Source organism: Conger conger, chromosome 16 (assembly GCF_963514075.1).
Source record: "Conger conger chromosome 16, fConCon1.1, whole genome shotgun sequence".
In the NCBI taxonomy this organism is placed as follows: domain Eukaryota; kingdom Metazoa; phylum Chordata; class Actinopteri; order Anguilliformes; family Congridae; genus Conger; species Conger conger.
In genome coordinates, this window is record NC_083775.1 from 14,183,825 (window position 1) to 14,209,015 (window position 25,191).

Genomic DNA, 25,191 nt, shown 5'->3' on the forward strand with positions numbered 1-25,191 from the left:
ATACAAGTGAAAGAAACTCACATGTCTTTGCTGCCATAGCCCTCTGAATACACTGCTGCAGACACTCCCACCACCACCAGGGGAGCTCCGTAGCCAATCAGCAGGAGGTACAGTGCCCTCAGCCCCTCCTTCTGGATGGCCTGCACTTTGGACAGGCTCCTGACCAGCAGGAAGAGCTGCAGAGTTTCCAGCAGCATCCACACAAAGCTGGACAGGAAGACAGGATGACTGCACACGCCACCTGGGGGAGCCATATGTTCACAACAGATAGCAGATCAGCACGCTACCATACAGTGCCATACAGTGGCTACAGAAAGTATTCAGACCCCTTCACTTTTTTGCACACTTTATTGTACTGTAGATTAAATTGATTGCCATTTTTACCAATAAATCTTTGCTAATTTATTAAAGATCAAAACCTGAAATCTCTCATTTACATAAGTATTCAGACCTTTTGCTGTGGCACAAATTGTAGTCCTGTTTGCTTTACAAAAACCAAGCCACGAAGACCAAGGAACTCTCTGTAAACCTCTCTATGATAAAATTGTGGCAAGGCATACATCAGGGCAAGGATATAAAACCATTTCTAAAGCTTTGAGTGTTTCCATGAGCACAGTGGCCTCAATAATTGTCAAATGGAAGAAGATTAGAACCACAGGGACTCTTCCTAGAGTTGGCCGTGCGGCCAAACTTAGTAACCGGGCAAGAAGGGCCTTGGTCACGGAGGTGACCAAGAACCCCACAGTCACTGTAGAGCTTCAGAGGTCCTCTGCAGAGATGGCAAAACCTGCCGGAAGGACGAGCATCTCAGCAGCACTCAATCAGGCCTTTATGGCCGAACCACTGCCATAGAACATCTGTGGAGAGACCTGAAGTTCACAGACACTTCCCATCCAATCTGACAGAGAGGATCTGTCAGAGAGGATAACTCTACAAGGTGTGCAAAGCTTGTAGAGACTTCCCCAAAAAGATTTTCAGTCATTGGGGGGCTCCTCAAAGCCATCACAACTGACAATGGGCCACAGTTCACCCCCATGGAGTTGAGTCCCTTTCTTGGAGACCTGTGAGGTCGGGCACATCAAGACAGCATTCTACCATCCACAGGCCATTGGTGGCGTGGAACGTTTCAACCAGATCTTAAAGGTTGTACTATCCAGTCTGCGTTGCTGCAAACCCTGTTCTTGTTGCACTACAGGGCAATGCCACACTCCACCACTGGGGTATCTCCAGCGTCACTGATGGTGGGCCGGGACAGATTCCCCTGGGCAGATTGCGGCCAGCACAGCTGTCACCCAGGGAGGTGAACGCTGGGGCAGCAGTTAGGAGACAACAGCAGAAAATGAAGGAGCAGTAGGAAAAGGCACACAGAGCCCATTCTGGTCTCTGAGTGAGGACCCACAGGCCACATCGCCATGACAAGATTACTTGCTTTTGGTTAAGCCCCCTGCAGGCCACCAAACAGCACGGCCCAACCGTAGATTGAGGAGAGACTTTGAGGCCGGTATTCCAGCACCTCCTATCAGGCTGGAATGGCAACAGATGGATGCAGCCGTCACCCCGCTAGCTCGTTCTCTTCCAGGAATGCCAGAAGTCCAGTTTCCCATCCCTGAGTGTTGGCCTGTCCGTGACCGGCTCCGTCCAACACTCTTGAAAGACTTCATCACATCCTATCGCACATAGCTTGATGTGATATGCACTCAGAGGGTTAAGAGACTTTGCCTGTTCTAGTTAGTAACATGATTGGTTGACTGCGGGCTGACATGCTAGAAAAATGTTGGATTTAGGAGGTTTGAGAGAATAGTGTTAATGGACAGATGGTACAGAGGTACACCCTACATGTTCCTCTGTCTGCAGAAGCAGGGCAAAGGTGGAGAGGTGGGTACAGTTGCATACTGTGTGGTTCTCATTGGGGAAGGCGGCTGTGCACCCATCCACTGACCAGCGAGTCTCCTCCCCCTGTTCCTGCCAGAACACACAGGTAACCAGGCCAGCCTACTGATCAAGACAAGAGAGGGGCAGAGCAAAACAGCATGTCAGAGGAGTGTGTAAAACAGCATAAAAGTTTGAGTCATATCATTAAATGCTTTAAAAGATCAAAAGCTCCTATATAGTGACAGGCCCAGTTCCATACCTTCTTGTGAAACACAGTGAAGCTCCTTGTGTTTCATCTTAGGCAGTGTGGCGGTGATGATGTCAGAATATATCGTGACATTTTCACTCTCGAAGAAACTGGGACTCAGGAGCTTCTCTATCCCATTACAGAAGCAGATCCTGGCATATAATCCTTCAACAATTAGATATTTCTGTAGAAGAAGCATTTGGGGCTGATTAGGTCAGAGAAAGTGGTGTATTTTTATTTTTTAGTGTAACTGTTTTTTTTATAAAAAGTGTTCCATTTAATGTTCACAGGTACTACATTAACAATACAGATACAGTAACAACATATTTAGTCAATTAATTGTATCAGGAAACTAACTATAAAGAAAAATCTTTTTATTTATTTATTACATTTTCTTGAACACATTCAAAACAATACAACAGGAAATCCCTCACCCCACCCAAATCCCTCCCTCCCCTCCCAAGCCCACATCAATCAATAGGAAATAAATAAACAATATAAAAAAAAAAAAAGAAGTGAATGGGATGGCGGATAGGGGCCCTTCAAACGCATCAGGATGGCTCGCCTAGCTAGCAGTGTAAGGAAGGCCACAAAACCAACAAAGTGGGAAGTGGGAAGACACCAAATAAGCCAATCAGAGGTGAAGGGCGAATGTCAACCGAGGTAATAATGTTCCTGGGATGTCTTAAAGGGCAATTTCGAAAGGGGGTAGGCTACAGCTGTAGCATTAATGGGCATGAGTTCACTTTTGTTAGAGTTCAACTTGAAATCTGACCAAATTCCCCTAACAAGGCCAACACTGGAGGAATAGATCTGTCTGGGTTGGATATATACAGCAGGAGGTCGTCAGCGTACAGGGACAGCTTGTTCTCGAGACTTCCCCTTGAGATGCATTACATTACATTACATTACATTATTGGCATTTGGCAGACGCTCTTATCCAGAGCGACGTACAACAAAGTGCATACCCATAACCAGGGATAAGTTCGCTGAAAGACCCTAGAGGGAAGTACAATTTCAACTGCTCCCTGTACAACAAAGAAAAGGACGAGGGCTAATTTCTTTTTTTTTTTTTCAACAAAGAAACAAACAGAGCAAAAGTGACCAAAGTTAACTATCCAAACACTGCTCACCTAGCCAACTAAAAATACCGATACACAAAGCAAGTCACAGAGACAACAATTAAGGTTCACAGGGAGGTAGGGAGGGATGGGGAGAGGTGCTGCTTGAAGAGGTGTGTCTTCAGCTTGCGTTTCAAGGTGGGGAAAGATTCTACAGTTCTGACCTCAACGGGGAGTTCGTTCCACCACCGTAGAGCCAGAACAGACAGTAGTCGTGAGCGTGGAGGTTCGGAGAGGGGGAGGTGCCAAGCGGCCTGTGGAGGCTGAACGAAGAGGTCTGGCAGGGGTGTAGGGTCTGATGATTTTTTGTAGATAAGCTGGGGAAGACCCCTTAACTGCTTGGAAGGCTGGCACCAATTTTTTGAATTTCATGCGAGCCATGACAGGCAGCCAGTGGAGGGAAGTAAGCAGGGGGGTGACGTGTGAGTATTTGGGAAGGTTGAAGACCAGACGAGCTGCTGCATTCTTGTTGGAGGGGTCTGATGGCGGACGCTGGGCCAGCCAAGAGGGAATTGCAGTAGTCCAGGCGGGATAGAACCATCGCTTGGACCAGGAGCTGGGTCGAGTAGGGGGTGAGAAAGGGGCGGATTCTCCGTATGTTGTATAGGAAGAACCTGCAAGACCGGGTCACCGCCGCAATGTTATCGGAAAGGGACAGTCTGCTGTCCATCACCGAGATGCCCATCATCTGGCTAGCCCAAAGGGCGATCGCTAGAGGCTCAATAGCAATGGCGAACAGCAACGGCGATAGGGGACAGCCCTGCCGAGTCCTCCGTTCATGGGGGAAGTAATCGGAGTAATTATTGTTTGTGCGGACTGTTTGAGTGGGGATGTATATAAAAGTTGGATCCATTAAATAATATTATTGCCAAACCCAAATCTTTTTCGCGGATAAAGCAAATAGAGCCATTCCACCCGGTCAAATGCCTTCTCGGCATCCATTGAGATAACCAGTTCCGGGGTGACGGAGGACGGGCGGGGTATAGTATAGTGAGTAGCCGCCTAATGTTGTGGAAAAAGTGCCTATCCTTAACGAAAATGGTTTGGTCTGTGGAGATAATATTTGGCAGGATAGACTCAAACTGTTTCGCCAGCATCTTGGCCAGAAGCTTAACATCCGCACAAAGTAACGAAACGAAACGAACGAAAACTGCTACAGGAGAGGGGATCTTTATCCTTTTTCAGAATAAGAGAAATGATCGCCTGGCGTAGTGTAAGAGGGAGTATACCAGACTGTAGAGATTAATTGAACATGCTTAGTATCAAAGGGCATAATCTGCCGTTGGGCCCTTGAGCAAGGCCCTTAACCCTGCATTGCTCCAGGGGAGGATTGTCTCCTGCTTAGTCTAATCAACTGTATGTTGCTCTGGATAAGAGCATCTGCCAAATTGGGAGGGAAAGCCGTCTGGGCCTGGGCTCTTCCCTTTCTGCATGGACATTAAAGCACTTTTCACCTCTCCCACTGTAAAAGGGCAATCTAACCAAGATTAAAATTTCAGGGACTATTCAGGGACCCAAAGAAGTTGTCAAGGTGCGTTTCATCTGGTGAACATTCAGAAGTGTATAACAAGGCATAAAAGTCCTTGAACTGTTTATTAATGGTTTGAGGGTCCAAAAAACATCCCTCGGCTGTCGCCGGTGTTTATTTGAGTTATGTGTCTTGATGAGGAGGCTTGTCAAATTCGATGGGCGAGTAATTTGCTTGGCTTGTCTCGAAATTCATAATAATTATGACGCATTCTTAACAGTGCCTCTGTAGCCTCATTAGCAGTCAGTATGTCTAATTCAGCATTTTTTATTAGTAGTTCTGAGACGGTTGCGTGGGGGTTGGACCCAAAATGCACGACTCAGAAACAATAGTTAGATAAAATCCCGTCAGGGCTTTATTCGGGACAAATCCCAGGGGTGTAGTCAAAACAAGCAAAGTCCATACACGTAGATCCAGCCAAACAAACAATAAACAATCAAAAAGCACGGTGCCGAGGGAAGAGGCGAACTCGTAGTCGGTAGACGTGCAGGGAGGTCCGGTAGTAGGAGAGCTGTCAGCGGGGCAGAAGTACAGGCGGACGGCAGGCAGGGTCGTAGTCGAGGGCGATGCAGAAGTCGGAACCATAAAACAATCAGCGAGGCAAAGGTACAAAAACGGTAGGCGAGGACGTGGTCAAAAACAAATGATGGTCAACGAAACAGAAATCAATAATCAATGGTCGGTAAACAGGCTTGGATCTTAACATGTAATCAATGACAGTAGAGTAGAGCTCAAGAGTTGATTTGACGTACAAGAGGCAGACAATTTCGCGAAGAACAGAAGTGCGACTGGGCTATAAATGCAGGTGTAGACCGGTGTAGACAGTTCTTAGTTAGAGAGCAGCAAGGGAATGGAAAACAGGTGTGATGGATGACAAATTTAACAAGGTAATTAGTAATCGTTAGTAATAAACCTAATCATGTGTAACATGAACACATGATTAGTTTGTTAGTTTTACCCAATCCTGATCTAGCGTTAGTAGTTTTAGTAAATAGACAAATAGAAACAATTAGGGTGTGAATAACAGAAAGAGAGAGAGAGAAAGCCGGAAGGCATGGTTTGCGGAAAGACATGTAAAAGTGTATGTTTAAACAATGACCAGTCTGCGTAACAATAAACATAAATCAAAACATAACACTAAACAAACTAAGACGATAACCACTCAACATAACAAGGTAAAATAATCGTAACTAAACATAACTAGACATGACAAGAAAATAAATCAACAACAAGAACAAGAAACAAACTAAACAACATGACGAACCTAGACTAACATAATACATGATAAGACAATACGTGACTAAGACAAAATGAATAAACATAAAACATGGCAAGACAGACCTGAAATGTGACAAGTTCTTTAGAGAGGTCTACATCAGGTGAGTCTGCACACCGCAACTGTAGCTCCGACAGTTCCCTGGAGAGACGGATATGCCCCTCATTGGCAACCTTTCTCTGTAGGCTGAAAAAGATATAATTTCTCCAAGTAGGTAGGCTTTGCATGCCTCCCAGGTTATTGCCGCAGACACAGTCAATGCAATTCCCAGTTGTTTTAATAAATCAGGGTTGGTTAGTAGTGTCGGATTAAAGCGCCAGGAGGTTCGTGACAGTGACCTACCGGGAAGGGAAATATCGACCATAACCATTGCATGGTCAGAGATTACTATGAGGCTATACGAACATGAACTGACAGAGGACAGCAGTTTATTATCAACAAGGAATAGGTCTATTCGGGAGAAGGTTCTATGGACATGAGAAAAAAAAGAAAACTGTTTGGAGCTTGGGTTAAAAAAACGCCAGATGTCAGAGATTGCATATTGCTCCATAAACAATCTGATGACTTTAGATGATTTAGAAAGGGGGGAGGGTCTATTTGATGAGCGGTCGAGTAGGGGGTCCAGCAGTAAAACCCCCCCCCAGAACCAACTGGAAGGAGTTTACGTTGGGGAGGGAGAAAAGGAAATTCTTTAAAAAATTCTCGTTATCATAGTTTGGACCGTACACATTCGCCAAAGTTAGGTTGCTGCCACATATGTTCCCTGTAACAATAACAAAAGCACCCATTTGGGTCTGAAATTATATCAGTCACGGAGAGTGGTACTGATTTATGGACATGGATTGCAACCCCTCTGGCATTACTTGAGAATGAAGAGTGGTGAATCTGGCCTACCCACCCCCAGCAATGTTTAAGGTGGTCTGATGACTTAAGGCGGGTTTCTTGTAAAAAGGCAATCTTGGTGTTTAGGCTATTCAGATGTTGCAGAATCTGATTGCGTTTCACAGGTGACTTCAACCCATTAACATTCCAACTTGTGAACCTCAAGGCCCCCATGACCAGCATCCTCCATATGCCATCCAAAAAAATGGACCATGTGGTATCTGACCAAGCTAAGTGTGGTAAATCTGACAAAACAAGACACAGTAATCAAAAACATAAAACCCCATAAGTGAAAACAGAACATAATAAAAAAGTAACTATTTGTCAAGTTGTTGCTAACATGAAACACACACAACAAACGGCACACTAGCATCTTGCTATTTCTTATTTCTTTCCACCCGCTCCTACTTGCTTACAATTAGCAGGAATTGTAAATTGAACCTTTTTGTTAAAAACTTCGAATGAGAGAAAAAGAGAAGACAACTGCAGTCTATGTAAAAAAAAAACTGCTATCCAGGGCCCTTAGGATCCCACCTAACATAACGAGAAAAGTCAATATAATCAGGAGGCTCAGCTTATGGATCTGCGGCCGTGCTCTGCAAACCCCGGACAAACTCATCAACCGCTGTCGCAGTCGGGAGCCACTTCTTAGCTCATCAGGCAGAGGGACACGTAGCCTAGCCGATACAAAACTGCCATAGCTTCATGAAACTCTGAACGCAGCTTCTGTACCGCAGGACTGTAATCTTCGTAAAAACGGATCTTATGACCATTGTAAACAAACTCCCCTGTGTTTGCGAGCTTCACGTATTACCAGTTCCTTTGCTTGGAAACGGTGAAAACAGAGAATGACGGGTTTCGGCCGGCTCCACTGGGCGGGCTTAGGAGCTAGGCCCCGGTGTGCATGGTCAAATTCGGGGGGAGACGGGAATACCTCAGACCCCAAGACGTCCACCAGTAAACGGGGGGAAGAATTTGATCGGTCGGGGGCCCTCGGATGATTCAGGTAGACCAACAATGCGGATGTTTTGGCGTCGACTTCATCCCTGACGATTGGTCACCTTAGCTCTAAGTGACTCGAGCTGCTGCAGGAGCAGTTCAATGCTATTGGCATTAGTTTCTAGCAAACCAACTCGCTCTTCATGGTCTGCGATAGACAATAGTATGCCGTCTAGCTTTAAAGCAAGAGCCTCGAGCTTAGCACTGGTCTCAGCTGCGTGAGTTGCAATCATTGCATGAATTTCAGCTAGTGTAGTAGTGCTGTATAATTCATCTTGCAACTCCCAGGGTTATATCTCGTTTTGCTGACCATAACCTTTAGGTTTGTGTCTCTAAATTTCTATTGAACATCCAGAAATAAAAAAATAAAAAAATAAAAAATAATAATAATTCATTTACCTACATTACATGACATTATATTGCATGAATGGCATTTGGCAGACACTCTTATCCAGAGCGATGTACTGTCTAAGCAGGAGACAATCCTCCCCTGGAGCAATGCAGGGCCTTGCTCAAGGGCCCAACGGCTGTGCACTGGGGCTACACCGGAGATCGAACCACCGACCTTGCGGGTTCCAGTCATGTGTCTTAACCACGATGCTACAGGCCGCCCTAACTAGCCACTGACTCCTGTCCATTGTGTTACCCATGGTTGTTGTCTTCACAGATTTGTTCGTTGTTGCAGACGCCAGCCCCTCTGTGATTTTCAGGAGGATGCTGGTTACATCTGCAGTACTATTCTTTCCCTCCGCAGGGGGCATGTCTGCAACAGACATGGTAATGCTCAGGAAACTAGTCACTGTCTGTGGGAGTCAAAGAAAAGTTAGAGTAAAACAGTCTGTGTCATTCAACTTTTGCCCCAGCACTTACTGCAGTATACAGTATGTGCCTAGATCCATAAAGAATCTAAACATTCATAATGCACACAGCTGAAAAACTGAGACTGTGTATGTCAAAATGTTGAAATCTTTTTGTACTGATTTTACTCCATAATTTCTCCCAAAACCATTTGGAATCCCCAGCCTTGGTTTATGAAGCTACACTATAACACCTGCTTGCACACACTTGGAGCAATACAAGTGGAACCATACCTGGTTATTTTAATCCTAGCAGGTATTGCCAAGAGCTTAAAATGTCACATCCCCTGAAGTCCATCATTGTACTCTGACTAGTCATGGGCCTTTAGATGTTTTGCTTCCAATCTTTGTCGCTAAATGAACAGATTAGTCATGCAAAACCACATGCCCAACCTAACCATGTCCATTCACTCAAATGCGAATACACAGTACTCAAGTCAGGATCTTAGCTTCCAGGACAAACCTTTTCAGGTAGAACTATATCAGGGTTGTCCTCCAAATCCTTGTTGGTGTTGCTGAGCAAGAGCATCTCAAGTGATTGGCCCTGAGTAGGAGGAAATAGTGACCTTCTCTATCTGTATCTATCATGTATTGCCCTTCCCACAGTCAGTTTTTCTTCAGTTACCAACTTACCTCTGGAGGGTTCAGAGAGGCAAGAGTTGGCACCACATGAGATTTGGAGACACTCATCCAAATCTGCAATACACAAGACATCACTCATCCCCTCCATTCTCAATCCTGATGTGGGTTAGCCGATGTGTTTGGGATGGTCTGACCTTCACAGGGGTTTGTGCTGGGCATGGAGCCTGAGATTTAATTGGGCATGGAGCCCAATTTACACTGTATGCTTGGTCATACATGCAGGTGCGGCTCCCTGGAGTGTTGGTGCACTCAGCATTGGGACTGCCACATCAGCTAAGTAGCTTCACTACCATTTACTGTACTTTAACACTAAAATAGAGAAACATAGATACTTGGTATGCAGGTAGCAACCACATGAATCACTTGCTTGCTTTTTTCTCACAATCTAAAGTGTGAACAGAAGCATCGTATCACTACTGCCACCTAGGAGAGTCATAACACCTAGCACTTGGAACTACATACATCACAGGGACCACAGATGTTGGGGTCATCCACACACACATCAATATCTGTGGAAGAAGGATGACAGGGTTATGATGCTTTTCATGTGATATGAGATGACTATTTTCCAAATCATTGGTCAATATTTTAAACATTTCTGGTTACAAACCATCCCCACTCTACTATGTTCAGTAAAAAAGCAGATCGATTCAACATAATTGTCATTTAACACCCTGGGATTGTGTCAGCTGTTAATGTAATGCATATTCATTCCATTTAGTAAATGCTCTTATCCAGAGTGACTTACACAACTTATCACACACTATCCTCCAGCCCACATCAGTTCTCAAACCTGACAGTCTTTTAGATGCTCTGACTTTGACAGGCATCCCAAGCACTGGCCATGCAGCCTGAGATGACTGCACTGTACCCCTGGTCAAAAGTGTTGATGCAGTTAGCATTGGGGCCACAGATTTTGGGGTAAAATCTACCCCAAAATCATAACAACCATTCGGTCAGGTTCTGTGTTTTTTGTTTTCTGTTTTGTCCAAGTATTTAGCGTTTCTGTTTATTGTTACCCTCTGTGCACACCATAGTCTGTCTATCAGTTCATACATTCCCTGTCATTCGTCACCCACTACTTGATTGTTTCCTACACCTAAATGTAATTTCCCTTGTCGTTACCTATGTATACAAACAACTTTGTTAGTTTAGTTCGTTGCCAGATTTTTAAGTGTCCCAACCATACTCTCCAGCGTTATTTCCTCATTGATTTAGGTTACAACTTAGTGTTTTGTCTTGGACTTCAGCCTCTTGCTTTGCCCGTCTGTCTTGTTTTGAACCATTGCTTATTGAGGTGGGTCAGGGGGCATGCCCCACTCTAAAACATTTTTTTATAAGAAGGTATACTTAAGGTGACTATTAAGGGGGCAATACTCTGATTACTGATGCAATGCTGGGTGCTTGTCACAGAAAATATTTGCTGAAGTGATGGAGCAGTCAAGCTGTTGAAAAACAGGGAAAACAGTTTCTTTTAATGTTAATTTATTGTCTCGGGTGCAGCAACAATGCGCAACTGTAGCAACAGTAGGCCAACAAGTGCTTGAAGTTTGAAATAAATAAATAAAATGTTTTCAGGTCCTCTTGCAAAAGAGAATGAGGTAGTCTATTCCTGGTGAAATAAATCAGAGGTCAGTGGAGAAGAGCCAGACTGCTCAAAGCTGACAGGAAGGTGACAATAAAGCAAATAACTACACATTACAACAGCGGTATGTAGAAGAGCATCTCTGAACACACAACGTGTCAAACCTCTTAAGTGGATAGACTTATTGGTTTTCTGCTGCCATAGCCTAGCAAATAAGTCCAATAAATACCGAATAAAGTGCCAATAATAACTTTGATCGAACCCTTGCTACATCCTGCAGTACATAGCAACTGTAAGGTTGTATTTCTTCGTCAAAATCTAAAAGCTCACCCTGTAACTCGGCGAAGTCAGAGCTGTCCGTCATATCGCTCAGGCTAGCCAAGGTAGGTTGCGTGATATCTGTAGGCTCATGTTAAAGTATTGTGTCATGTGATCGCCTGGATGGGTGGCCACCCATAAACCAGTCTCAGCATTCAACGGTGGATTTTGAGCGCCCGTTACCTGCTGGTTCAAGCCAAACGTCCAGTGATGTCATTGGACGCAATTGCCCTTACAAGCTGGCCCCATATTTAGGAAACTGCTACACTGACGGTGATTTTAAAAATGCCAACACACATAATTTAAGAATTTAATCCAAATAAGCTCAACAGCAACATGCCATTAATGAAGGGTAGTGATTCTGTTTAAATGCTATTAAACAGAGTAGACTAACAAGACACCAAGTTTAGCTTTACTAAAAAAAGTAGTGATGCACAAATCACCTTTAAATATTTCATATAATTCTCATTCATTGTTTATTGTAATACAACATAATGAGACAAGATGAATTTAGACATACAATGGGGGATAAATGTAGATGGTATACATTAAAGAATGAGCTCTTAACTAACATCTATGATACTTAACCCATGAAGACACAATCCTCAACCAAGCCATCGAGAAAACCCACACGTCATCCAGGGTGACACAAAATTTCCCAGCATGTCTAATATACAGTATGAAACTCACACAACACGAGACACATAAGTAGAAAATGAACCACACAACAAACACAACAAGGTGTTTTAGCTACCCATGCCTCCACAGAGCAATTAAGCATTTATTTAATACATACGTCTTGTTTTCTCTGACAATAATTGGCCTCCTGTGCACTGCTTGCCACATACTTCAACCGCATTATTAACCATGTAAAGCAATATATACTGTATTTACATGAGACTACCTACCAATTCAAGCATATGCAACTATATCAGCCTGTATTACTGAATAACTAAATGGAGACCTTGTATACTCTCTAACTGTGTACCAACCCCTTCACAAAACAAAATTGTAATTGTTCAGTTTCTCATCTGTGATCTGCCTTGTTCAGGTCTTCCGTGGGTTGGGATGCGGTATTCTTGAAAACATAAGAAGAAAACAACTTTATTAACAAAGAAGAAAGTTGTAAGATTATATGATTTTGCATTCTTTGTGTATTTGGGAGGCATTCAGGTCAACAGTGTAGCATAATAGGGAACTGAGCTTTCTATAACACAGAGATTGAAGGTTTGGTTCCTAGCTGAGCCGCTGCAGTTGCACCCTTGAACAAGGTACTTGACCTGCATCTCTTTCCTAACTATTCAGCTGTATATTAAAATATATTCTGAACAATTCACACAAGATAGAAATGTCTGGTAAATGCCCAAAAGTATTACATTTATAGTACATTACTACATTGTTTAGTCAGGACAGACCTGACAAAGGTTTGTCCGCGAAGGGAACATGTGAAGCAGCTGGTTTGGCTGGTGAATAGTCAAACCTTGCCCAAACCCCAAACTCAACCAAGTTGCTCCATGAGCCCTGTGTTCTGTCCATGTTTACATTTTATAAAATGACTGAAATTTTGTTCTGCTGAGATTCTTACCCCAGTGCGTTTAATATTATTTTCTTTGTGTCTGCCTCCTGAAGGCCCTTCGGTTCTACACAGACAAGAGAGCCACCTCCTGTACTCCTCCCGCACCTGCACAACACAGGGACCAATCAGCACTGTCCAGCATCAGTCAATATGATAACACTTACTCTATGTAACAAGCCCTTCACCAAACATGACATTAAGTCTCAATGCAGGCGAGGGTCTGATCACCTCTTTGTTGAGCAGACAGTGAACGATGAAGATGAAGGTGCCCTGCTGTGAGTTGAGAATGACGAAGAGGTATTTTAACACAGAGGTTCTCTGGAAAAATCCCAGGATCCAGGTGCACCCCAAAATTAGAAACTGGGCAACAATTTTGAAGATAATCAACCTGAAAGATAAACAATGACAAGCTCTAAACCTCCTTATGTGACACAATGCGGTAAAGAGGGTATCAATGCGCAGATAAAAAAAATGTATTACTTGAAAATCAGAGCTACAAAACAAGGTATTGACATACTTGGCTTGTTAAAGTATGTGAGACATTTGTCTTCAATGTTTTATGAGTGTCACAGATTCTCACCTAAATGGTAAATGGTTGGAATTTATATAGCACCTTTATCCAAAGCGCTGTACAATTGATGCTTCTCATTCACCCATTCATACACACACTCACACACCGACGGCGATTGGGAGCCATGCAAGGCACCGACCAGCTCGTCAGGAGCATTGGGGGGTTCGGTGTCTTGCTCAGGTTCGGTGTCTTGCTCAGGGACACTTCAACACAGACCGGGCGGGGATCGAACCGGCAACCCTCCGACTGCCAGATGACTGCTCTTACTTCCTGAGCCATGTCGCCCCCCATACCTAGAAGTGACCTAGGTGTAAGAACTTGGCCAGTGGCCACTGCTGTGAAGAGGTCTGAGTAGTAGTAGGTAGGGCAATAAGTCTAAGTGATATGATCCTGGATTCTGTCTATTACATTACATTGCATTAATGGCATTTGGCAGACGCTCTTATCCAGAGCGACGTACAGTTGATTAGATTAAGCAGGAGACAATCCTCCCCTGGAGCAATGCAGGGTTAAGGGCCTTGCTCAAGGGCCCAATGGCTGCGCAGATCTTACTGTGGCTACACCGGGGATCAAACCACTGACCTTGCGGGTCTGTCATGTACCTTAACCACTACAGGCCCTGCGTCTTTATGTAGTTCTGAGCCCGAGTCACTTCCCTGTGTGAATCACAGGGGTGTTTCCCACGATTCCTTCTTAATCTCACTTTTCTTACTTCCTGCTTTCTCTCCGTTTGTAGATAGCACTAATGTACTAATACCAACTAACATAGTTTGTGTACAGTACTAATTATATTAACACACCAATTTGTCTGTCTAACGAACAGTCACTAGTTTTGGGTAATTACAGTTTAATCATGTATACTACCAGATTAACTTTACCTCTATATTCTACATTGCTCTGTAGGTCCGCTCACTGTTCTATTTCTAAATTGCCTTTATTCAGCGGAGGGCTCGCAGCTGCTCTCCATTATCACTACGGTCCTGGACTCTGTGCAATTGTCTACTCCCAAATCCGGAGCCGTTTGTATTACATGTGCACCTATGTGAATCCAGTCCGCATCTTCATGCATCCCTTATTATTGTATTATTCCCCTTCAATGTATTTCACCTGATGTCTATTTTACATTACATTACATTATTGGCATTTGGCAGACGCTCTTATCCAGAGCGACGTACAGGTGATTAGACTAAGCAGGAGACAAGCCTCCCCTGGAGCAATGCAGGGTTAAGGGCCTTGCTCAAGGGCCCAACGGCTGTGCAGATTGTATTGTGGCTACACCGGGATTAGAACCACCGACCTTGCGTGTTCCAGTCATTTACCTTAACCACTACGCTACAGGCCGCCCTATTTGTTAGACTGCCCTCACTCCCATGCCCAGCCTAGGTTGTCTCATTCCCCTGTGTATTTATACCTGTCCTTTTCAGTTTCTCAGGCTAGTTTGTCTCTCTCTGTTCCTGAGTGCTGCCCTTGTGTTCCCTACCTGTTTCACTAGTTTTCGGTATTCATAGTTTAATCACATAACTAACATATTAACATTCTCCCTATTCCTGCACTGCTCTGTTGCCTTAATTCTGCAGTGTTCACACCTGTTCTCTACTGTCACTGCATTCCTTAAGGCTGTGCAATTGTCTACTCCCTGATCCGGAGCTTTTGACCTGTGGACTGTTTTTGTGACTTCCCTTTTGCTCCTCGATTTGGCACTGTGTCTATTGAATTCTCTCGCTTTCACCCTTGGACTGAATAAAGTTTTGGAATGTTTTTGGAATACTGTGGTTTGCTTTTGGGTTTTTGGCTGTGAGCGTAACACAGGCAGTGGTCAAATGCTGGCAAACAGGAACAGCAGGGATAATTGCAATCGTGGTAGGCGGCACAAGCAAAAGTCAGTTAGGAAATCTGAACCGGTAAAGGTAGAAAAGATAAACGGAGAATCGTAAATCAAATGTTAAATCAGCGTCCGGTAACACATAATCAAGCAAACGACAGAAGGGTAATCCAAAAATGGAGGTTGGGGTGCAAGAAACAGGTCAGGACACGAAGCAGACAGGCAGGAAATTACTGAAGTGAATTGTATGCATACATTACATTCCGGCAGTGAACAATGGCAAATACACAGACAAATTACAGAAATTACGAACAGATGTGAGTGCAGGAAAACAGGTAACGAGACGCAGGTGAAATGAATGAATGAATGAACATATTACGGAAAGCGAACTGGACCATACGGCAAGAAAGACATGACAGGAAAACAGAAAACACTATCACTGGGGAAACCGAATGACTCAACGAGACTTTATATTTAAAAATCTTTTTCATATTTGCACATTGTGATGCATAATGAATTCATAGCTGAATGACAGACGAGTATTTCAAGATTATGTGCGCTTCTCATTTATGACAAAAAAGAAAGTGAGTTTTTTCAGCATTCTTTAAAGTTGAGAACTGTGCGATGATACATCCGTCTCTGCGTCGAGTCACATATTCAGAAGCTAAGTATACATCTGCCTGAAACAAAACCCAAATATGAATCAACCAGAAACTCACTTACATTTGTACAAAAACCTACACTAGCATGAAGGTTCACTCATGCAGAGGCAGGTACACACCCACCTGGTGTCTCTTGACTGGGAGACGTCACTCTTCATGTTGGCTAAAGTAGGCAGCAGGCTCCAGATGACCACACAAAATGAGACCAAGTTGAGCTGGTTCAATAACGTACAGGAAACATATATAAGATATCCAGACTGCGGCTCCTCAATCAACAGTATAATTAGATGTTTGTTTTTACAATTAAATGTCATGTAAAAGTTCTATGTAAAATAACAATCTATAGATCTAAACTCAAGCATTCAGTCAATTTCCCTGCTGCTGGTACACATATACCTCATGATTAATTTCCAGGCTTGTCAGGTTGAACCTGTGTTTATGGGGCACTAGTGTTTGTTGTATTTGGTGAGCTTGGCTACAACATGGATTTGCAGCATAAACATTTTTTTTCAACCTGAATGGTTTTAAAATTTTTATACAAAATGTAATGTCAGACAAGGGGAACCTGTTTAAACACAAAATACATTTTTAAATGAGTAATTTATTGAATGAAAAAAGTAATCAAACACCCATATCGCCCCTGTGAAAAAGTAATTGCCCCATTAATCTTAATAGCTGGTTGCATCACCTTTAGCATAAATAAATGCAATTGTGGAGGAATTGCTTTCATTCAGACATATTCATATGATCAAAGGAAATTACAGAACTTTTTAAAAATATATCAGTCTGGAAATGTATAGCATTTCACATCACACCATGATTCAAACATGGTGGGGGTAGTGTGATGGTGGGGGGATGCCTTGCTGCCTTGGTATCTGGACAACGTCCATTATTGAAGGAACCATGAATTGAAAAGCAGAAGAGTGGGTTAAAACTCCTCAACAGTGATGTGAAAGGCTGATATGAAATCAGAAGTGTTTGTTGCTAAAGGTGGTGAAATCAGTTTTTAAGTTTCAGACAAAAATAATAATTTGACAAAGAATTGTGTTTACTCAGGTTACCGCTGTCTAATAATACATTTTATCAAAAGGTCTGAAACCATTCAGTGCAACAAATAAGCAGTAATAGAGGAAATCAGGAAGGGGCAAATACTTTCACAGCACTGTAGCTAGCCAATGAAGCAATATTTACAAGCTAATATTGTCACTGTCTTCACTGGTATATAGAGTGGGCTCCAAAATTATTGGGACCCCCAACTGGCAATGCACAAAAATTACCAGATCAAAAGTTTACATTTTGGTCTTATGTGGTCTCATTTAGTCATTTAAAGTATAATTGAATAAAGGTGTAGTGGTCAGATTTGACAAAAATGAATATTTTGGGCTGATACAGCATCGGTATGTTTGGTGTCGAAACAGAGACACGTAAAATGAGACATGGCCCATACCCACAGTGAAATATGGTGGTGGTTCAGTGATGTTTTGAGGCTGTTTTTATGCTAGAGATCAAGGGGCAATGGTTAAGATCAATGGTATAACGGATTCCACCAAAGATCAGGCAAATCTGGTTGCCTCTCCCAGAAGGCTGAGACTTGGCTGTATGTGGACTTTCCAGCAAGACAATGACCCAAAATCATACCTCAAAATCCACACAGGTTGTGTTGTCACAGAACCATTTCTATGTTCTGCAATGGCCATATCAAGCGCTGGACCTGAGCTGAACTGAAGAGGGGAGTTGATAAGTGCAACGAATGTGAAGGATGATGCAAGGATCGGCAAAGAGGAATGGTCCAAAATCTCTGGAAATGCGTGCCGTAACCTTGTCAAGCATGAAAAGACTCCATGCTGTTATCCTTGCCATCAGTGGATGCACCAAGTACTAAATCAGGGGTGTCAATATCCTTAATTTTGGTGAAATCTATTTTTTATTAAATTAATGTTTGATTTTGCTTGGTTTTAAACATTAATAAAGTTCAGCATCTTTCACGTAATGACATTTTTGAGTTTCTCAATAATTATATTATTCCGCTACCAATACCAGGATCGGAAATGGCTCCGATGCAGCCCAAAATGGTGGATCGGGGATCGGCGAGTACGCGTGTCTATGCACCAATCCGATACCACCTAATGTATCATGTGATGATAGCTCATTTACGCTACTCAGGCAAACAACAGCACGTGCGGAGCGGAGATAGTAATGTTTGTCAGAGCCAGCAAAATTTCAGCAAGTTGGCATTACACTGGAAAATCCCAGTAAAATGGTGATGTGCACAGCTTTAGTTTTGAGGTGGCACAGTATTGGCAATTTCAACACCAGCAATCTCATAAAGCATTTGAAGGCGCATCAGGTGAAATAGCATGACGAGTTCACCAAGGCAAAGGGAAACTGAGTCGTAAACGTTTACGTGTTCACCGCCAAGTGTATTATAGCGGTTTACATCCTAAACAATCGACAAGCTACAATAGTTCTTGCAAGCAATCTGGCCAATTCAGGGGGTTTAAAATGCACCACAGGGAATTGAATCCTACAGTATTATCGTTATCAAAGAATTTATGTAGCTGTTGACTTATGGTTTATTGTAACGTGTTGTTTCTTAAGGTTCACAGAAGATCCCTATTTATTTGTTGACACACAAATTCAAACTACCGGCAAACTGAACGCAGCTTTCCACTATGCTCTACATGAAAATAAACAAAGCAATAGATCATTTGACAAATGCTGCACGCAAGTAATACCCTTCCATTCTGAACTAGCAATCGAGAAGCTACAGAGGTTGCCTACTATCAAGCAATCTGCGGCCATTTCAGTGCTAAGAATGCAAATACCGCAGGGAATTGAATGCTATCGTAGCCGATGCCAATCAAGTGAGGTTACATTGCACAATTCAACGTAAATCCATCCATCCATCCATTATCTGAACCCGCTTATCCTGAGCAGGGTCGCAGGGGGGCTGGATCCTATCCCAGCATACTTTAGACGAAAGGCAGGAATACACCCTGGACAGGTTGCCAGTCCATCGCAGGGCACACACACCATTCACTCACACACTCATACCTATGGGCAATTTAGACTCTCCAACAATTCAACGTAAATGTAAGTCTTTAATTTGGCAATTAGGCTATTATCTGACTTACAATGTTGGCATTTAACTCTTAAGATGGCCCAAAATAAAGTTTGAAAAGCGGGACTTTTACATTTTTTTACGCACAGGCATCGTATCATTACTCGGTATCGCTGGTACGCAAGTTCAAGTATCGGAATTGGTATCGGGAAGGAAGCATCTCGGAGCATCTCTATTTTAAAGTTTTTTTTGTGCATTGCCAGTCTAAATTAAATACTGTAAGATAATAAAATGTGAATATAGTGAGTATTGAAGAGTACACCTAGCACACTAAGAACTTACGGCGAGAATAGCAGCCACTGGACCAATAAAACTCCAACGGAAGTTTTTTTCATTTTGTAACCAGCAACTGAAAGCAAAGGACAAAATACAGATCCCCACAACATTTCCCATGGATAGCTCTAAAGCCAATTTGCAGGTATCACTAGCATAAGACACTAGATATGCTCTTCACTCAAAAAAAAAAAAGGACCAAAATTAGTTTTTCTGCACAATCAGAAAATAGAAACTCACGCGTCTTTGCTGCCATAGCCGTCTGAATACACCGCCGCCGACACTCCCACCACCACCAGGGGAGCTCCATAGCCAATCAGCAGGAGGTACAGTGCCCTCAGCCCCTCCTTCTGGATGACCTGCACTTTGGACAGGCTCCTGACCAACATTAAGAGCTGCAGAGTTTCCAGCAGCATCCACACAAAGCTGGACAGGAAGAGGAAGTGCAGCATGCCTGCTATAACTGCACACGCCACCTGAGGGAGCCAGAGGAGAATAATCAGAGATTTTTGTGTTAAAACATTGTTACAAGACCATTGTAAATCCCTTCCTATCATTGAAATAGGCTCACTGATGTGTTTATATGCCTGTGTTTATAGTCCTTAAATTCAGGTGTGAAAGTGTATATATGTAGGGCTGTCAAATGCATCAAAACAGTGTACAGCTGTACAGCAATTAAATTAGCTCATTGGTTGAAAAATGGTTCCAACTGCCACAGCCAATGCCATTCTGGGGGCTTATTCTGATTGTTCATGTCGCTGCCCAAATTGCACTCCAGACAAGAAGTCATCGAAACTCTGTACTATTGCTTACTATCCAAGCGAAGACTACATATCTAGTTATAAAACAATACCAATTTGTTATCGGTAACAACAAGCAAATTAGCTATAGTTATCTTGAGAAATTGACAAATATCCACTTACCATATAATATAGGCAATACGAACATAGTCGCGATTGCACAAGCGTTGTGCTTCAGGTGGATATTTGTGAATTCGGTAAGCTAACGAGTAATCACTAATTTGCTTGTTATAGCAAACTGGAAATGTTTTCTAACTAGATAAGCAATAGTATACAGAGTTTCAGTGATCGCTTGTCTGGAGTGAAATTTGGGCAGCTTCACGTTCCTTTGGTCTCTTTACGTGTTCAATCATCCGTATACCTTAATTTCTCTCAGTTGCAGTTGCATCGTTTGTGGTAGACTATCATATCCTAGTTATATAGCCGGCTAGCTTGCTCACAATATAGTTGGTTAGCTAAAGTGAAAACTAGAAATTGTGTTGTGTAGCACACCAAAGTCAAGATCTCAAAGTCACCTGTTCGGCGAACATTTTTTTACGAGAACGCTACAAAATGACAGCAGGCTCTGTTGTGTTTGTCACTGTCAGCTTTCCAAAGCACGAGAACACTGAACTGTATAATAATGATTTCTATTATGCGTTATATTCATATACTATGGGAAGCATAAGCAGTGTTGTGGTTTGAGGTTGTATGTTGTTGCAATTCATCTCTTGACCGTTAGGAGTCCGAAATTACCTTTTGTACCTTTAACATACGTCAGCAGGTCCCTACACTACATCTAGTGTTGGAAAAACTACTCTGAAATCGTGGTTTTATGTTATATAATATATGGACATATACAGTGCCAATATATTTTCCCCACTTCCTCATTTCCTCCATATTTGTCACACTAAATGGTTTGAAATCTTTAGAACATGAGTAAACATTATGAAAAAAGTTTAGGTTTTTGTCCTTCTGGTGTTGCTGAAAGAATGTTAATAGGGTTAAATATTAATGACTGCTATGCGGAGAGACTAGATCAGCCAATAAATAAACCATGTTATGAAGACAGTGGTACCACTCAGCCTTCGGCTCTCTACTGGTCCGGGCTGACCAAGAATCTCCACAATCGGGCCAATAAATTTACCTCCGTTATATCTGACTCCATTTGAAACTAGAATGTAGAATTTGGTTTTAAGCATGCGTGATGCTCGGAGTGCTTACACTCAACTCTCCCTTATATGCCACCATTACTTAATATATGCTCCCGGGATGAGTACTATTGCTGAATCTCAGTTTGTTGGAGAACACTGAGGGTGGGGGTCTAGCCAAAACAATACATGCATAATAATATATTATATATTATATTTACATAGATAGTTGTGAGCCCAGGTCAGCGTGCATTCAGAGGGCTCCTTAAAGCTAATTTGACAAGAACTGATGGAGAAACGTCCATTGGTTCTCTCCACATCAAATTACTAGAACCATGCACAAGCAATCCCGTTTTATGGGCAGAACTTGGCTGCCTTTCCCAACTGGGGAAATCCATTAATTTACCAAGCCACTGATCAGTTGGGAGGCGGCACGGATGGTGCAGTAAGGAGGTCCTGGGTTCGAATCCCCGTCAGCCGGGGCCTCTCTGTGCGGAGTTTGCATGTTCTCCCCGTGTCTGCGTGGGTTTCCTCCGGGTACTCCGGTTTCCTCCCACAGTCCAAAGACATGCAGGTTAGGCTGATTGGAGAGTCTAAATTGCCCGTGGGTATGAGTGTGTGAGTGAATGGTCTGTGTGCCCTGTGATGGACTGGCGACCCGTCCAGGGTGTATTCCTGCCTTTCGCCCAATGTATGCTGGGATAGGCTCCAGCCCCACTGCGACCCTGTTCAGGATAAGCAGGGTAAGATAATGGATGGATGGATGGATGGATGGATGGATGATCAGTTGGTCTTGAAAAGTCCCTCCTTAATTCAGGAGAGAAGTGAAAGGTGTAATGACAGAACTGTCCAAATGGGGGCACTGTGGGAATGTCCTGAGCCTTTCCTATCGGAGGTGACCAGGTGTTGGGTGACGGAGACATTCCTTTCCCATGGTTTGGCCAGGGGCTTAATGACCTCTCTGACCTAACGGTCCCAAGAACACACATCCACAACCATGCCAATATCCCTTTATCGCAGTGTTACCAGATGTGGACATTCTTGGGAGCAAATGGTCTGAATCCCCCAAAGGAAGTCCAAATTGTAGGGCTAACTGGGATACCTGGACAGGGATGTAGTTGGGAGTTTTTATGACAACCGCAATATGTATTAAGTATGTTTTTGGACCTCTCATGGTAATATACCTTATTTTGGATAAACGTGATTTGGGTGAATTAAAGGGAAGGAGACAAAACCCCAGATTGCTTTGTTTATTCTCCTGTTAACCAAAAATCAGACTTTTGTTCTTAACCATAAAAATGGGTCCGCAATGAACCATCTGGCGTTTGTGACCATTTGGAATTTAGAGCTAGGCCTCCCCCAGACCAGGGGGTTGAGGAAAAGCTTTCACACAGAGACAGATTTCCACACAGTATTCCCGTGTTTCCTGGACGGTTAGGATGTCCTAGGTATCCTGTTGCAGAAATGAGACCATTGCCCCAATCGCACTGAAACATCTTGATGCCATACACACTAGTTCTGTGCTCCAACCCTAACATAGTACATCTAATTTAACAGCTAGATCGGGACTGCCCAACCCTGAAAGGAATGTGAGAGAAGGGGGGGCTCCACAGGGGGCGCAGGAACACAGCTCTCTGGGAACAACACACAAGTTTTCCCCCACAGGCACGGGTGCTGAGAAGGTGGGGGCTAACAATGTATGTTAAATTACTTTACAGCCACATATTGCCACCGTATCAGAGGAAGTCAGTAAGCAGCCCAGCGATACCAGATGTCAATTATTTCCACCTTATAGCAGGGTAGTATGCTATATGAGATGGAGACCATAATACACTGTAAACATTCTTACAAAATGAATTCATAGAGTGCCCATTACTGAGCAGTGTTCTTCAGATTCTTCAGATTTTTTTTTAAATATTGAGGGAAAAAACATTTGACCCTTACCGCATTCTCAGTGCGAGACACGCCCACAAGGAAGAGCAGGTGACCCAAGAAGAGGCAGATACTGAGGTGGAGGCGGGCGGTGTTGTTGATTTTAGGGTTCCATGTGCACAGCAGGAATGTGAGGATGGCGAGGGCGAGGAAGGCCAGACCCACACTCATACAGAACAGGTTCACCGCCTCCAGCAGAGAACTGTCCTCTTCCTGTAGAGATACACAGAGCTCATCTCTGTCCAAGTATCTAGTCCTGTCCTCATATCCTTCTCAGCAGCACTGAGGGACACCCTACCTGTTCCTCCGTCTGCAGGAGGAGGGCGAAGGTGGAGAGGTGAGTACAGCTGCATACTGTCAGGCTCTCATTGGAGAAGGAGTCTGTGCACCCATCCACTGACCAGTGAGTCTCCTCCCCCTGTTCCTTCCAGTACACACAGGTAACCAGGCCAGCCTGGAACTTCTACTGACCAGTACAAGAGAGCGACAGGGCACAACTATATATCAGAGCACAGTGTGTGGGAGAAGGAAGGAGGAAGAGACTGAGTGATTTTGGTATGTGTAGCTAATTAGCATTAGTGTTTTAGTAATGTAACACATACACATATTCAGGGGCATTTTGGTTCTTGCTTTGCAGAGTTGATTTGCATTTGTACTTTCGTGATTCATGAAAGGAACACAAGGATATTTCTCATTTTCTCAAAGGTGGCTTGGATGCTACTGAACATAATACCATGAAAGGCTTGAGGTTAATTCTCTCCTACTGTGAACTGCCCGGTTCTGTACCTTCTTGTGGAACACAGTGAAGTTGACAGGCTCAGGGAGCTCCCTGTGTGTCGTCTTAGGCAGTGTGGCAGTGATGATGTCAGAATATATCTCTGTGACATTTTCACTCTCAAAGAAACTGGGACTCAGGAGCTTCTCCACCCCACTGACTGACATCAGAACTGCAAAAGCGGATCCTGGGCCAGAGAGACACTGGTTATGCTCCATCATCGTCATCATCATCATCATCACAGGTAATTTAATCATCATCAATATCACCAGCAAAATAAATTTGACATCATCATCACTTCACATCATCCTTACTGGCCTCCAGCTCTTACCATTGTTGTTTTTAGCAACAGCTGCAAGATTGATTGTCATCATGTTTCCCTTGGCAACTAGTGCAGACATCCCAGTCATATTCCCTTTAAGGCTCACTACATTAATTTCTATGAGAGGACAATAAAAATATCATCATGAAGCACAAGATAAATTTTTTTAAACTTACATTTTTAAACTTAAACCAATTTTGTGCTGTGCCACTCGTACTTTACTGTGTGATTCATCCTGCCATGCAGTGTTAACTGTTGTTGGCAGAAAGCAGTGGGCCATAGCATTGCTCATGGAAGACAATTTCTGGTGGTAAGAATGTCTGTCTCATGAAATGGACACCGGTGGTATGTCTGCAAGTAAAGCTTCTTCAGCACAATGACCAAGGAGCTCACCAAACCAGGAATTAGATCACTAAACATGCAATGTAGCCACCCACTGTATCCTACCCATGGTTGGTGTCTTCACAGTTTTCCGAGACTCTGTATTATTTTCCTGAGACTTGGGCTCAACCAGGGCAGACACCAGCCCCTCTGAGATTCTCAGGACCATGTTGGCAGTCTTGACTTGGTCTTCCTTTGCCTTGTCAGGAGATATGTTTTCTGTGATGGAGATGATCGTGCTCAGGGTATTAGTCACCGCCTAAGGGGGTCAGCAGTAGGATAGAAATCATCACCTGCAGTCTACTCCCAGCACACTTTGGCACTTATACAGATGGACATTCACTGTAAATATCTTGCTCAAGCAGCCCACGTACAAACCTTCTCAGGCAGTACAATATCGGGGTTGTTCACCAAATCCTTGTTGAGTTCACAGAGGAAGAACATTTCACGTGACTGGCCCTGTGAAGAAAAAAGGCAAAATAGTGGCATTCTGTATCTG

General features: G+C 43.4%; 1 protein-coding gene across 1 annotated transcript; it reads right to left on the minus strand.

Moving 5' to 3' along the window:
- Positions 1 to 17: 17 nt before the first annotated feature.
- Positions 18 to 24,399, minus strand: LOC133114066 (adhesion G protein-coupled receptor E2-like). The gene is made up of 11 exons (XM_061223262.1): positions 24,321 to 24,399; positions 24,001 to 24,161; positions 23,513 to 23,677; positions 23,227 to 23,427; positions 19,593 to 19,828; positions 19,362 to 19,428; positions 16,082 to 16,173; positions 13,132 to 13,291; positions 12,913 to 13,008; positions 2,132 to 2,303; positions 18 to 241 (listed from the first exon to the last, which is right to left on the minus strand). The coding sequence occupies exons 1-11, from the start codon at positions 24,397 to 24,399 to the stop codon at positions 18 to 20; spliced, it is 1,653 nt and encodes a 550-aa protein (XP_061079246.1).
- Between the last annotated feature and the right edge of the window lie 792 nt (positions 24,400 to 25,191).